This window comes from Aplidium turbinatum, chromosome 5, assembly GCF_918807975.1.
Source record: "Aplidium turbinatum chromosome 5, kaAplTurb1.1, whole genome shotgun sequence".
NCBI lineage: Eukaryota > Metazoa > Chordata > Ascidiacea > Aplousobranchia > Polyclinidae > Aplidium > Aplidium turbinatum.
Genome location: NC_137476.1, coordinates 6,307,028 through 6,323,716, shown reverse-complemented (window position 1 = coordinate 6,323,716; position 16,689 = coordinate 6,307,028). Strand labels below are relative to the sequence as shown.

Below are 16,689 nucleotides of genomic sequence, written 5' to 3'. Positions count from 1 at the left end.
AAAGCAATACAGTAAAATCTTTCATGTTTATTTTAAATTCGCTGCGAGTTCATTGTATGTAATAAACAATCATAGCAAAGAAATTAGTTTTAAGAAATATTTATGAAACGGTGAGTGCATTATTAGAAATCTGAAAGAAATGTCTTACCATTAAAATACTATTGTAAAATCAAACAAATACAAATCTCATGAAAAGGAAAAGTTTATACATTTCATTAAAATTGCATGTAAGGAAATATTACAGGATTTCCTACAACAAGTATGAGTAGGCTACTCATGTTTTTACTGGATGTATATGATAGGTTATACAGAATATACCACAGATTCTTAACCCGTGGTGCAAGATGTGTAGAGTTGGACAACTAAGAGACAACCATGGAAGTGATTGGACGTTGAATCATTGTAGTAATAAAACAGCGTGAGAAGCTATGACTTGTTTACTGGAATTTTAACCCACATTCTGTATGGTAAGCGATTATTAACTTTCATCAATTCTAGAAGAGGATTCAATAAACTGGTTTTATGATTTAAAAGTGGCTTCAACAAGAAAACCACTGCATTATACAGATTAAGAATTTAAAGTTTCAAGTACGTACATGGCAATATGTTCTTGTATCTGTTTAATTTCTTGTGCTTTTCCAAAGCAGCATAGTCTCTTGGCAGTTTTAGCTCTGCTGAAAAAGCCTTTAATTCCTTGAAAGTAAAAGTTTGTTAATATGACACCATAGTGCTTGTTGTTCGACAAGTGAATTATAGAATAAATTCCTTTAAAAAAATCTTTTCATTTCTATTGCTGGTTTTGTGTAGACACAAACATAAAGATTCAAATAAAATGAAGGGTGTTCCAGCAAGCATCTATAGGATTGGCCAATGATACAAGAGAAGGATCCACAGACGATGAAAACTGATATGAATAAATCAACAAGTAAATAAAAAAATAACAGTAACTTCTCAAGTACATGTAACTTCACACAAAATAAAATTTAGGCTACATGACTTTTGACTTTTTAATATTTCTTCAAAAGTAATGTGTAAAAAGACATTCATGTCAAAATAGAATGTCTAAAAGGCATTATTAAAAGTTACTTTGAAAAATTGGATGAAAAAATGATAGTACTAAAACGTCTACAAGGTGCAGAGGCTGAAAATGCAAGAAAAATAAGACCTAAGAAACCGTTAGATGAATCAAAAAAGAGGGTATGTTAGATAAAACAAAAAAAGAAAAAAAAGCGTGTAATCCCAGTTTTATTGGATCAAATCCAGGACGCTAGAGGTAGAGTATAGATAGTATATTCATGTGCTGTAAACATATTTATTACGAAGGAGCATTTCGGGACGATACGTTTGAAAAATTTTAAAAACAATTTCGATATGGTTTTCATTTGGTTTATTTTTAATGAGAATGTCAATACTTATGTTTAATTTATTTTGGATGAAATCCTATAAAACGTACCATATCGAGGCATGAATTAACATTAATCCACGACTGATTCGTAAGCAATTGATTTCATTCGAGCAAAGGCGAAAAATGCGCAAAAATAGGATTTGACATAAGAACGAACAGCAGTTTAGCTACTTAAGCTTAGAGCTTGATTGAAACAGGCCAGTTGAGATGGTTGATTGCTAAAAAGCCAAGACTCACCGAAAATTGATTACTTAGCACTCTGCTATCAGCGTCAACTAAACGAAGATATGTCGTATGAAAACTTTCTAGCAAAATTTCCGCATTACTTCCTGGGTCAGAGGTCGTGTTTCGTACGTTTTCGTAAATTCCATCCATTGTAATGTCTTCTGTAGAGTCTTAAACAAGTTTAAATACTTTATTATTGCAGTTTATATAGGAAGCTACACTGTACGACACGTTGCTTCTCATAAGTTATGTAAAAAGAATTAAAATGACAATGTTGGTTTTGAATCTTTATCCTCGGACTGACAAAGCCCTGATAGGTCATTCCTGGTAGTTTCGCATACTTGTAGAGTAGGGTGGGTCGATTTCTCCATTTATCATATAAATTTGAACAAAGGTGCGACTTTACCTTCTAAACATTTCCTCAAAGTTTAAAATCGTTTTGTGCACAGCAACCCATTACCCCAATGACCCTGTGTTTCTGTAACAGGGTTGCCAGATTGGGCGAAAAGTTGCGGAAATTTTGGTCATTTTATCTCATGTTTTCGCCCAATCCGGCAATCCTGCGCAGTGAGCGAACTTCTAATAGTTGTGCGGTTCAACACACTACAAAAAACTTTGTGAAACTGACTCTTTATCTTATTCATCCGATAATGATCCGAGTTTCATGGAGAGTGTCTGAACATGTAGTGCCTACAATATCATCCCAATCCCTTGTGTTGCAAGGGAAGCCGATCGAAAGATGGTTTCTGACGAAACAGTTGCTGCTATTGCCACTGCTACTTTGCAGGATGTGTTAGGAAAAGACTTCTCCACATGCATGATTATTGACCCACGAAAAGTGAGACATAGCCGAGTCAAGAGGTGTACTGGATTGAAACCAACCCAACATGTCGTCAATAAGTTTATATCGCTCTATTTCAATGGGAGAAAGAATGAATCACATGTCTTTGATGACTACTACCACAGGAGAAAAATAAAAGAATACCATTACGTTTTACTGACACAACCTGGTGACATCTACATCTCTCATGTCACAACACCAAGTGGTAGTTCAGTTGACATTTTAAAATGTATGATCGACGAGAATATGAACATGGATGGAATTCGAATAACAGGTTGTGACCGGACTGCAGTGAACACTGGGCATCGTAATGGAGTAATTGCTAGGATAGAAGATCATATCCATTATCCAGTATGAAGTTCAGTGGAATATATGTTGGCCTATGCTGCCCATCAATGAGTTACCATTGCAGCATCTATTTGGATTATTTGGAAAGACATCTAGTCCAGAAACATTCATTGGTGAAATTGGCGATATTCTGTGGTCAAACCTTATGGCCTTGGAGATCGCATTGTTTGATAAAATAAAAACTACCATTTGCCAAAATTAGACAATTCAAAGATCTAAGCACAGACCAGATGTACCTTTTGGAAATCTGCCATGCAATCAGTTTTGAGGAATGCTCTGAAACACTCTTACACAGAGATCCTGGGAAATATAATCATTCACAGGAGCAAATTGAATGTGCCGCTATTCTGTTAGTCAAACCCATTCATCAGAAGCTGTTAAGACATTGACACTATTCATTGCAACTGTATATGGGACTGTATGGTTTGCACTAAGATGGCCGCAGATATCAGCAATGCTCCAGCAGCAGGCTACTTTTCCTTATGATACAACTCAGTCGTGGACTTGAGCCAGTAGAAGTGCAGTCTGTCATGGACAAATCGATCAAGCAAAATTGTTATGCAGCTCACCCAGAAAACTTGCTATATGCCATGTTTCATGACAATAGACCTGCCATTCGTGAGGTAGCTGTTAGGCGAATTCTGAAAGCACGAAAGCTTTCATCTACAATAATATGAAGATTCCATCGCCCTACTGATCAAGTTAATCTTAATGCAATGGATAACATTGATATGATCGACAGGACACAGATTGACGTTACTGAACCACCATTATTATCATCTAATTCTAAGAACTAAGAGTGAGGATGAAATTTGGGATGCAATAAAGTCAGTCCCAGTAAAGTCATCATACACACCACAGACTCAAGCCGTTGAAAGAATGATTCGTGTAGTCGCTGATGTCAGCCACAAACCTGTCGGAAAGGAGAAAAGGAACTCTATGATTTATTCTATCTTAGATGCAAGGAAGCAGTGGCCTATATTTGAATCAAAGAAAGACTGAGTTGTTTAGTTTGACATCCTGGTGTGGCTTTAACTCATTACATTTAAATTGTGTTTCGTTTTCACTGTAGCCCACCTATTGAATATAATTTACCGTAAAGTAGAAAATTGTATTTTTCCATACCACCTGGGGTAAGTGGTTAGGAGCACACCATCACATTGAAATTTTAACACTTTATTTAGTATGGCAAGCCTCACCTAAACACCGATTTATGCGACAATCCGACAATTTTATGTGAAAATCGACCCACCCTATTGTAGAGGCTTTTGACGCAAGGCCGGTTACCGAGATTAACAGAGTGAAGTTTCCGATTGTTAAAGTTTTGTTGCCGGGGTAATATTCCATCCATTAGGTACTGCTGAATAGAGAGCAGTTCATATAACTTGTACTTGTACGAAAACCGATATCGTTTTTTTTTAATTATTATAAACAGAAATAAAAAATATGTACAATCATTACTTCGATTCGCATACACAATTGCAGTATCTTCTTCAAGGACCAAAATCTTTTTGTTTCTGTAATAAAATTAAATTAGGCAACTCTCGCAAAGAGTAAGCTTCGCAAGATGAAAAGTCGTTTAATAGCTTATTAGACTTTCGAACTAGCTCAGTGGGCGAGTGTTTGTCGCCTTCGAGTCTAGTGCTGGTAGATCTGAGATCAACTCCAAGTCAGGTCTTACTTGAATACTTCAAAATTCAACCGATTGTATAGTACGCTATCTTTCACAAGGCAGTGAATATAAGTCGGATAATAATGTGATGATACCAAAATACGATATAAAAATGGGTCGTGTCACTGAGAGACAGAACGACAATAAATGAACAATAACATTATTATTAGACATTCAAAAATAAAACTCGAACAATCTAGTATCTATCAAAGAAATATACGGTGCTATGAATCTGAGGATACATTTCAAATGTAATTAGCTTACATACCCTCCAGTGCAAAGGCAAACTATAAAAATATTTTAGACTTAATCTAGTAACAAAATATAAAATAGCAGCTGAACACTACGCGATTCCCACATCAAGTATATCATTTACTCACCGACGACGAAACACCAACACAAGGACCACGGCTATCAGTAATAGTAAAGCAACTGGAGCTGCTACCCAACCTGTAAAACAGTAACATACATTTGTTGTTTTTAATAATGTATGTTTCCCTCAATGAACTTTTTAAATGGTTATTTAAAATAAAGTGACATAGCAAACCTTGGGATTAGATCTTCAAAATCTTCTAATCGTTTAAAACGGGCAACTATTTCCGGGCGGAACAGCGTATTTGCTAACAGTTTTCAAGTAAGCTTTCAGGTATTGTGTTGCGCTTTTGCAAGATATGTTATGCTTAATGCTTCTATCCATCTTGATGCATGATTCACTCGGGTCTTTCTTCTTTGAGCAATTCAAATTATTTTTTGCCGTTACTCAAATGCTTCGTTAGTTTTGCTGTGTGACGTTTTCTCTTGGGCACTTTTTTTGTGTGTAATACTGTATGTGTTCTCAAGCACTTCGTATTGAGGCAAATGAAGAATTAGTGTCTTAAAAGTTTCACAAGCGCTAGACGCCTCAGCGAAAGCGATTTCTGCTTTTGTATCTTTATCATGTTAAATACCGTGTTGTTGCTGAGTTTCGCCTGCTCATAGTTGAACGAAGAAATCTCTCTACTAAATTGTACAACAGTACTTCACAATGTTGTCGATTTCTATTAAATAAAGTCACATTTAATTATTACAATATTGCATTGCGCATAGTTCACCGCTCCAGCAGTTTGAGCACTCTGGCAAGGTGGGTGAAAGTACCCAAATGTGGTTCCTTGCGTACTACAATAGAAAAAATTGCCACGCTGAATTAGTTGTATAATAATAAGTCGTTCGCGTGTAATGTATGATTAGTTGTTTGCTGCACTGATGAGACCTAATGCACGAAAAATAAAGAGACCTTAACGTCGAAAAAATGATGTATTTCTGCAGTTAATTATTAGCCTATGATAGATGTTTAGTGAAAAATGTTTCTTTGTCTCGAATTAAATTATACAATACTAATCTACTAATGATTAAAATGTAATATTTGTATCATATTTTACTGATGCTTTGGGGCGGAGGTGGTTCATCCTCTACAGGTTTGGTAGCAACCAAAACCACGCTACTGGACACCAATGATACTTTTCCGTCTAATAAAGGAGTTGTAGAAATGAGATAAATCCTGAAAAAATAAAAATTAAAATTACTAAACAAAGGTTGTTTTGCATTAGAATTAAGAACACGTCCAAAGAATACTATGGTCATGAAATGCCGTGGGCATATGCATCAAATGGTAACTTATACCAAACCTAAAACTACGGCGTTATAAGATAGCGCATTAGCGGTTTTAAAAAAAATTGTTTCTAAAATCCTAAAAATAAAGTGATTTGAATTTTATGGTTTAATGTATTTTCTTGACTTGTTTTGAATTGAGAAAAGATCTATAAATGAAGTATCAATTTGATGCTAAAAGGTTCAAAAATTATATTATTCAGAAATTATTTGTAGGCTCGGTTAATTTTTGAAGCTCTGCAGTTCATGCAGTGATTGCCGAAACAATTAAATGTCTCATAGTTTACTTGTAAGTTTGATTTTGAACAAGAGGAAAGTTTCGTGCTTGGTACACTCCACCGTTTGTCGTGCTGCGTCGTTGACGTGTCGATGACGTAGCTGTTGACGTGTCCGTGACATCACAACTCGTAGCTTCATTGTCACCCAGAGAAATAACAATGGGGCTTTTCTGCACACTGCTACAAGGCAAAAGTATTTTAAAACTTGGATAGTTTTGTTTCTTAATCAAAATCATAAAAAAAATGCCAGCAGTCTTCTTAGAAATATTCGATGAAGCCAACTACTGACCAATTATGATATTTCATATTCATAAATTAACAAATAATGATATGTGTTCATTTCTCATTGTGTTTTGAAGAGTTAAATGATCACACAATATTTGAAAATGACAGCAGTGACAGTACAGGCTAGCAGCAATATAGCGCCACCCCAGCAGTGCAAACTAATCTCCTGTGTACTGCAAGCTAAATGACAATGATAATACAAACTCATTTAGTCACAATATTTAATAAAACGAATTGTTTTCAAGTTTATTTTGATTTCAGTTCAGATATCCAGCTTTCAATGATATACAATAAAGAAACATTTTCAGCAGTGTAGTAACATCGGGAAAGCTGTGCTTACCATATTGCCTGTTACATTGAAGTTACATAAGAACAATCGCTTTTGAGAACATGAAGTTATGCAGTAATTACAGGCTAATACAGTGGTGCGCAAGCAGTGCATTAAAATAGCGAGGAAGACAGTAGATGAATGCTTAAAATGCTTTTCGTTTGACTTCTTATGCTTCAGAAGTAAGTCTAACACACAAATACTTCTACTCTTCACCAATTTTCTTACTATCCGTCTTCATATTAACTAACCTTCTCATTTAAAGTAAATACAAATGTACTGACAACACTTGGAGTAGGTAATACAAACGAATTTATTTTCACACGAGTCATTTCAGTGACAATAACTTAAAAATCGATTTCGTTCAGCTAGCGGAAAGATCATCTTCAGTTAAGCTTATTCAAATAAAAAAAATTAAAACATTTTATTTGAGTAAGCTTAAATGAAGATGATCTAGCTGCTAGCTGATTGAAATCGCTTTTTAGCTGTTTATTATTGACCTGATTCATGTGAAAATAATTTCGTTTGTATTACGACATGTAACCGAGCGTTCATATCAAGCATTGTAGTGGGTTTGACGCCTATCAGAAAATATTTCATTTTATTACTTTGGAGAAAGTTAACAATCAAGAAGTTTAAATGAGACAGCATGTCCTACTATAATTATATAAACTTTTTTGGCCTAGAAAATAGCCACAAAGCAATCTTTAGTGATGGTCAAACATTAGGCCTACCATATTTTCATCGCCTAAAAAGAGGACATGTTTCGCTAGCAAGTAGAATTTTGCGCTTGAAAAATCTTTTAGGCCCAACATCTTTTTAGATCATTACAGTATAGGCCTACGCAGCAAAAGTTACCAAAAAAACAAAACAAGAAAAACAGATTGACTCAACGTTTAACTTATTTTTTCTTATTTTTAGTGCTTCCTTAAGAAAACAAATGATTTTATATTATTAAGAGTCAGCAAAAAAGTGAAAAAAGACCTAATTTTTAGACAGTTTCAGTTACGGCAATGATCGCAAAATGTGACAAATCAGGCACGATCTCCAGTTAGCCAAGCCTTAACTTTTTTCAACAAGGAATGGTAAGCCTTAACGAAATTGTTAAATTATTTGCCAGAAATATGATTAAAACAGTAGGCTGCACATAACCGTTACGATGCTAATTGCACTTTTAGACATTTGTTTCAAGTAACAAACAAACCAAACTGAGTTGGTAATCAACAACGTCTACAAGCGTTGTATCAATATAAAACGTATGTAGGTACAGTAAAAGAATAATTTTTGTGAAAGTGTGAGCATATGGCCTTTAAAATGTCGTTTAATTTGTCACAGTGAACCAGGCAATGAACGTTCAACAACAACCATAAAAGGCGCCAATTTCTTGTAGAATTTATAAATCAGCATGCTACATTGGTAAGCCTATACAAAGTGTTTAGAAAACAAATAGCTTACAAGCCGTCGCTGAAATGTCATCAAGCAATATAATCCCGTTGAAAATATAAGCATGAAAACCAAAGCTGTCAAAAAAGAGGATATTTGAGCATTTTTTAGTGTCCTCGGAGGACAATTCTTTTTTCTTGAAAAAAGAGGACAAATCCTCAAGAAGACGTATGGTAGCCCTATCAAACATGTGACATAACTCAAACTTTTACAACATATACTCAGTATAGAATTTTTCGATCAAAGATCTTACTGTTTAACAGCAAAAGCCAGATAAGGAAGTCCGATTTTTGCTCCTGATGAATTGGTTTCCTTCAAGTCATCGAGAAAAGATCGCGAAAGAGATGTTGGTTGGTTATTTGAAGAGGAAGAATGAGCAAGTTCCGCCACCAGAAAATAACAGCTTTGATAACAAAAAGATATGTGAAAGATAAAAATGACTATATTTGGAATCCAAATAAACTCTGATAATATCTTGAAAATTGTCATTCTATAGCAGAATTACATCCAGTCTCAGATGACATGCAAAAACTGTTAGTCACATATATGCGGATAATAGTTCAATCAAATATAGTTATAACTCTCTAAACCCTTGACAGCCTGTTTCACCCTAAAATGAGGATCATCAGAAGGTCCTTATGTAAATAGAATCATATAATGGTTCAAATAATAGATAATAGATAACAGATAGATAATAGATAGAAAGTAGATAACAGATAATAGTTCATATACCTGATTGGACCATTGGTTTCGTCTGCAAAGTACAGTGTCACAGTGACGTTATTCGCTGATGACTCATTTTGCGAGGGAGTTTTCAAAGAAGTAGGTCCTTTTAGATAAAACAAGTATGTTAGGCAGAATTCAATGCGATTCTTAGTCAGTTGTTAAGTGAAGGTGATGCCGAGTTTGTGAATGTTGTAGCCTACTAATGCAAGTCAGTAAAATGACAATCGACAGCAAAATAATCTTATCGCTAAAAGCGTAAAAATGCACTGAAACTAGTGCTGCTAGTGCTGGGTTGTGAAAAGTGTCCTATTTGCTACAGACAATGCGTCCTTTGATGAGTCAGATGCTGAGTTGGAGCTGCATTTGTTGTTGCAAAGTTTCCAAATGTTTGTGGTTGCTAATTCTATGCATTTTGAAAACCTGATGAAAATGATGTTCGCTGCCTTCTTGTCACGATTTCTTTCTATCTCTTACCAGGAAAAAGACTTGGAAAGATTCAATGACGTAGTTTAATGGGTCAACCGAAAAGAAGTCAATTAAATGTCGAATAATTCTACTAGCGAAATGATAATCTGACTTCTTGAAGAACTTTAACGAACGGCTTCTCAAATAACTCTAATTTCTGCATCAACTATACCAATTCACAACTCATAGCACAACTCTCATAATCAACTCGTAACAATCACCATAATAATAATCTCAGAATAATCAGAAATACAAACTACACCACTATTTATAGTTGGCTGTTCAGTCCAGTAACTTCGAGAAGGTTACATCATAAAGAACCATCGTTCGGTCACGTAGCATTTAAATGTAAACAACAGAAGTCTATAGAAGGTCACGTAGGGAAAATGATTCCAGAAAACACGTTACATAATACAGATTTCGTCATCAGAGGTTACTTCAGGTCATAACCGATAATAACACATCGCACCAGAATTCTACTACCAAAACAACACATTCGTTGAAGATACAAAGCAAACCATCGCGAGTCATTGCACCTTGATTGTGACACTTCTACTGTACCAGTATGTCTCCCAAGGGAGCGTCCACCTCAACAGAGGGATTCATCTCTTTTCTTTCTTTATCTTGTGCTTATTAAATTTGAATATTATTTAAAGATATTCATTTAAAAATACCTGACATCGGTGCAATACATTCTCCAACCGCTTTGGCTGCTATTCCATTCCCTGCACATGATTGGCCAAACACTTTAATCACGTGACGACGATTTGGCAAGGCCTTAAAGGAAATGGATCGATTGTGTGACGTTATATTTAGTTGAATGTTTTCTTCTGTGAGCGACCTGGCAATTGATTCGTAGCTACCATTCCTTATAATGTTGGGGAACTTCATGACTTTCACCTATTGATGAACAGAGTTCAAGGAAAAACGTTTATAGAATAAAACTAAAAAGTCAGTTACAGTAACATAGCCTTGAGTGGTTGTGTACATGAGCAATCAATATTCTGACATTCTACTTTGTTATTTGATTTAAACATGCACTGGCATTGTAAACTTTAAATGCTTTATGAAATCATTACTCAAAGTTGTAATTGACTGTGAATATTTACAGGCAGACTTTTCTAACCAGCATGTTGTATATTTGACATTAATCTATCTTCGGTTTTATTTTTATTGATTGCTCTTTTGTCATCCAATATTTTTTTATCAAATAGGAATTTGAAAAAAAATAACTAACTTGATACTTAAATACCAGTGGTAATAATAGTTGACTGCTACTGCAAACTACACCTGAAAATAAATTCCTTGTGCAATTGTGATATTGTTCTTTAAACAAAATTTTGCAAGATTTTTGGGATATTATGAGAGTGATTGAAAACTTTTCAAAAAAAAAACAAAAGCAATGCTATTGAAATGAATTCAGAGATAAATTCATTATAGCGTGATACTGCATGCCTATTTATACAGTGCAGAAAAGGAGTAACGCATAACAACAAAACTATTTGTAAGGTAAGTAAAAATTGTTAAAACCAGAATTTGTTGTTTCCACTGAAAATAATTAAAAAATCTGTTAAATTGAAACAAGCAGTTAACACAACGTTCATTATAACACGAGTAACGTCAGCAAATAATATTACTTGTTTTACAGGCAAACGTCTGTACAAAAATATTGCGCCATTATTGGCTTTCCAAGCTTCGTCAGTACTAATGAAGGTTCAATGATTTAGTTAGAAATATTTGTTATATCATCGCTATTGCTCCGACGCACCCAGAGACTAATAAATTTTTATGTGTGTAAGTCGTTCATTAGTTTATTTATATTTTTATTTCTATTTATTTATGATAGAAAATAGAAATCTTTACTCTTACTACAAAATGTTCAATTGTATGTTCCTTGTCTTGTGGCCACGTCCACGTCACTATGCAGGTATTGTTGCTGGTTTGTTGCAACGTCGCATTGCTTAATGGTTCAGGTGTGACGTAGCCTGTCATTTGGGTGGAACTTGAGATTATTGGTTTCGAGCAAAACGTGGGAGCAACGGATAACTGGAATAACAAACGATACGTTTATTAATCTATAACAAAATTTGATAACAAAGATCACCGATGATGACAATTTGCAATTGATGTTTAAAAAAATAGAAAGTCAGCACACAATATTTTGAGGAACTCAAGTGTAGTATCAGTTGTTAGTCGCAAACAAGTCACAGAATGCAAGTGAAAGCAAATCTGTGTATAATGCAAATTTGGAAGCTTATGATAACACATGTAGTGATTGATGATAACTTTGTGCTTTCAACAAATTTTCACGCACAAGAATACATCACGCACATCAATTTAGAATGATTACTTTAGTTTTTACTTCATTCTTATCTAACTAGTTTATATCACAAAATTATTTCGATTTTTTTGTCTGAACATCCAGAGAAATTGGTCTAATTAATATTGATTTAACGTCTGTAAAATGTAAAAAAGAACAGTTTCTGTAGCTGGGTATGCTGTATGTATTACAAGTTACTGTGATGATAAAGCACCTTTAACTGGAAGTTTTCCCGAGGTTTTAATCCACAAAATGAATGTAAGTAGGTTTCTGTTCTATTTTGCTCGTCACTCAGGTTGTAATGGATCACTTCAATTGTGTCTTTCCCAGTGAGAGTGAGAGTGTGGTTTATTTGTGTCATGTATGGAGAAGGACGCCAGGTAACGTGTAATTCACTTTTGTTATCACTACCACAAAGAGGCGATGTGATATCCATAAAAGTAGGAATTTCTCTTCCTGATCAAGAAAAAAAAAATTATTAAAAAAGTAACAAAACTGTAAAACCTCTAAGATTTAGAGTGAATCGATCTATTGTTCAGTCTAGTCAATCAATTATTAACATTATTTTTTTGACATTCATATCCAGGCCTATTTAATTATTTTTTTATGATTGTACCTGGTTTTTGACAAATATAATGAGCTTTAAAATTGCCGCGTCCTTCTGAACAAATTTGTGTTTTCCACTTGTTACTTTCAGACATGTACGTGCAAGAGAAGTTTGTGTTTGGTTCTCCTTCATCCCAAATAGAGTAAGTTATGTTTTGTTGGTCAGGCCAAAGTCTAACGTGGTCTTCGTTTAGTCGTAATCCAATCCATGCATCTGAACAACCACATTAGATAAATATAAATGAAATAAACTATTAAACGTCTTTATTAAAAAATGTAGTGTGCAGAATAAGTTAATATATGGTTAAAGAAAATATGACTTTTTAGATGCAATGGAATAAAACCACTGTTTTCTAAGTACAACTTACAAAAATGAGTTTGTCAAAGCTTGGTTTAACTTCAAATAAAAAATCGCTCCCAATTTCACGTCTATGGCTTCAACTATTGTGGTAGGCTACATTATATAAACTCATATCTACTTTGTATAGCACAATATCAAGATAAAATTCCCATAGTATCATAAATTTCAAAGATTTCTTAGAAAAGTCCACTCTACAGGTTGGCTACATTGCAAATAAAACATTTAGGCAACAACTACTCATAACAGCATTGATAGAAGTTGCAATTATTTAAATGCAGAAAAAAATACCCCTCACTCCACAAATGTATCATAAAGAATAAAATATAACGAACTAATACAGTTTAAGCAACACAAACATTTACCAGCTGATTCCCATGTTGATTGATTTGCACGTTTGTTGACATTTTGTCCCAAAAATCTTTGTGTTGCTTCATCGTGAATATGAACAAGAGTTGAATCTAAGTTCCTACAGGCTTCATTTGCATCATTAGCAGAAAGTGTGTCAGTAGATGAAAACACAAAATAGTTTTCTTCGAATGGTTCGTATGAAGCTAAATGAAACATATAGTATTTTACAGCTTTGTATGAAGTAACGATGCAGTCTGTGGTATTATCTACTTTTGTGATTATCAGTTTGTATTCATATTTAACTCGTTTTGCAGACATAAACAACAAATCTAAGCATATTGCAAAATTCAAATTATTTTTCAGTAAACCAATGCTTTTATTAGACTTGTCATAAAGAGTACGTTTATAATAAACTTCAACAATTTAATTTACATTTAAAACTTTCAAATTTTGGAAGTATAAAACAAATTCTCTGGTATGTCTTTACAACGCATGTCATTTTCTACTCAGGTTGTACATTGCATGTATTTTATTGATAATTGTCAGTAGAATTACGTGCATTCAACGTCATTATTTTGCATTTTGTGATATAAGTTTCTTGTCATTCAATAACTGTAATTAAAATGACAATGTTTCAGAAATAGTTATGAAGTATCTCATAAAAACCAATTAGAGTAACATAAATAATCTGGTCAGGTATAGGTCTACTATATAACCTGCTCCGGTTGCTTTATAAAAATTTAAGTAAAGGTCGTTTAAACAAATTTTATAAAAACAAGTTCACTCAAAATATTTAAGCATACATTATTTATAAGTTCATGTACCATTATAAAAATTGGTAATAGTGTAAACTGGCGATTAGAGAAGTTCAGATTGAGTGTATGATTGGCTACCTTGGATTTTTAAAAAATTGTTAAGGACGCATCGTAAGTGAATAGAATGATTATAGGAAAAAAGGTACCGTACCACGACAGTTTATCGAACGACAGGTTATCGAAACGACAGTTTATCGAACGACAATTAATCGAACGACTAACCCTAACCCTAGTCAAAATTTGTTTCTGGTGATTCGTCGTCCGATAAACTGTCGTTTCGATAAACTGTCGTTTCGATAAAATGTCGTTTCGATAAACTGTCGTTCGATTGACTGTCGTTCGATAAATTGTCTTTCGATGAATTGTCGCGTCATGAGGAAAAAATGGTCCAGCATCAAAATTCATGTTTTTCAAAATAATTTTGCAAATTATTCATTCAGGGTTTTTCCAAGAAGTTTAGAATTCTGAAAGACCGCATGCTTGATATTTCTTCAAGGCCTTAGGAATAAAAAGAAATGCTAAAAATCATCGCTTTAAGTTATCAAGCAAAACTCACAATTATTTAATTTGAAAGAATGCATCGTCGTTCCTTTTGACATGTCGTTGATTGCAAAGCATGATATTTCACTCCTTCCCAAGCACAATCCACCAGCAGACATTGTCAGTTTCGATACAACTTTAAATCCAGTTATTGACGTTTCAATGTTGAATAATGTTCCATTAGAAATCAATCCATTCTCAAAAGGATGTTCGAACATTTCCTCATACGCGATTTTCCAATTCACATTTGGAATTGGATTCCCTTCTATCACACATTTCAATGTAAAGTTGTTGCTCAAGATATTGGCTGATGGTGAAAATGTAATGAGGCGAGGAGAGACTGAAATTATACAGCGATCATGGTTTACGACAATAAACAGTTTTAGCAGGTAAACACTTTTCAAAGTAAAGATTAGTTAAAATTCATATTAACAATATAGAAGAAATCCTACAGCTTAAATATGCTGTTGCGAATGATGGGATACCAAATATCCATAAAACAAGTTTATTGAAAAATTAAGCAAAATTAGAGTAATAAAATGAAAGTCATGAAAGCAGAGTTTCCTACAAACACGAATGGCATTTTCAAAGTTCCTCAAAACCAAACTTTTTGACTTTTCCTGTACCCAAACGTCATGACACCTATTGCGATATACTACAATAAATAATTCTTATAAATGTGTGATTCTTGCGTCAAACGATTGGCAGAATTCTGCTTTATTGCAAAATCATAGAAAATATGTTTCACTCCAGTTACTGTGTCTACTGTTGCATCGTCAAATAACATCAATAAAAATGGAAACATGTACCACTCACATAATTCGCAGTGTCGGCCTTCATAAGGTTCTTTGCATTGACAACGATATGAACAACCAACATCAACACAAGTAGCTCGGTTCTGGCATAGAGAACTGTTACATGGTTTGCCTGAAACTAAAGTAATCATGTATGAGATGTGGATCGAATGATAGTAGCTTTGTACAATACTTGACAAGAGGTATTTGTATAGCTAAAAACGTTTGTTATTAACGCTGAACAATAATTTCTTGTTGTGTTACATGTTTTATTATAAGCTTTTTTTGTACTTTGTCTAAGAGCTAGTAAGTTAAAACTAAACCCAGAGTGAGAGGCAGACCTCCTGATAGGGATTTATGATTATTTTGATAAAATTTTATCAACATCAAATCATCTAAAAGGACAACTTCACTTTGAGAGCTGGGCATTTGTATCGAAAAATACAAGAAAATGCCATGAAGACAATTTTTCAATTGAACAATTTTTCCACACTTGTGTCAATTGAGTTACCCAAAATCCCTGTGCTAATAAGAGTTAAAGATATGGATATTTGTCTAAAAACTTTGACGATGACTTGCCACATTTTTCTGACACGATCAAAAGATATAGATTACAACTGGCAGGTTACTGCTTTTGAAGTCAACAAGAAATTAATAATATTTTTCCTTGAGGACCAAACTATACCATTGTACTTTAAAATGCGTTGGTAACCAAAAGTGTGCCTCACCAATTAGAACAAGACATTGCAAAGCAAAAACACTAGCGCAGTCGAATCTGATGAGGAGTAAAAGTGTTTGGAAAATCTATGTTCATGAGGTCCTGGTACGCCTGAATAAGTAATGATGCAGCCAACTGCCATTGTTAGCACGCTCTTGTGGAATTTTTGAGAGTGCAGCATCAGCTTGCGTGTAGTTCTGGATGTTTGTTGGTCTGTCCGCAGCTTGCGATAAAGCAGCAGTCCGTGTGCGTTTAGGAAAATGTATATAGCCTACCGTGGACTGAACCTCCTCACCACCCATAATTTATACCTAACAGTTTAATAATTTACCTTTGTTTTCACAATGACAACTGGCACCGACAAAATTGTGTAACGTTGTTTAAGCATGAAAATCCTACACTTGGAGCTTTTTTTATTTTTTAGAAATCCAAAACAAGTTTCCGGCCAACTGTACAGTACATACATAATTATGTTATGATTATGTATAACAATAATAGCATTGTGAAAACAATATAACCTGGTA

General features: G+C 34.2%; 1 protein-coding gene across 1 annotated transcript in view; it reads right to left on the bottom strand.

Moving 5' to 3' along the window:
* LOC145770880 (uncharacterized) overlaps nt 1–16,467 on the bottom strand; it is a 29,150-nt gene extending 12,683 nt beyond the window's left edge. Inside the window, exons 1-16 of the mRNA XM_082582624.1 lie at nt 16,441–16,467; nt 15,463–15,580; nt 14,670–14,993; nt 13,313–13,501; nt 12,600–12,803; nt 12,198–12,439; nt 11,533–11,709; nt 10,338–10,563; nt 9,205–9,301; nt 8,726–8,875; nt 6,426–6,596; nt 5,910–6,028; nt 4,872–4,941; nt 4,281–4,336; nt 1,643–1,800; nt 597–693 (exon numbers count right to left, since the gene is read on the bottom strand). Of these exons, the coding sequence (XP_082438750.1) occupies nt 597–693; nt 1,643–1,800; nt 4,281–4,336; nt 4,872–4,941; nt 5,910–6,028; nt 6,426–6,596; nt 8,726–8,875; nt 9,205–9,301; nt 10,338–10,563; nt 11,533–11,709; nt 12,198–12,439; nt 12,600–12,803; nt 13,313–13,501; nt 14,670–14,993; nt 15,463–15,580; nt 16,441–16,467 (2,425 nt within the window). The remainder of the gene's footprint in view (nt 1–596; nt 694–1,642; nt 1,801–4,280; nt 4,337–4,871; nt 4,942–5,909; nt 6,029–6,425; nt 6,597–8,725; nt 8,876–9,204; nt 9,302–10,337; nt 10,564–11,532; nt 11,710–12,197; nt 12,440–12,599; nt 12,804–13,312; nt 13,502–14,669; nt 14,994–15,462; nt 15,581–16,440) is intronic.
* Nucleotides 16,468–16,689: the final 222 nt, after the last annotated feature.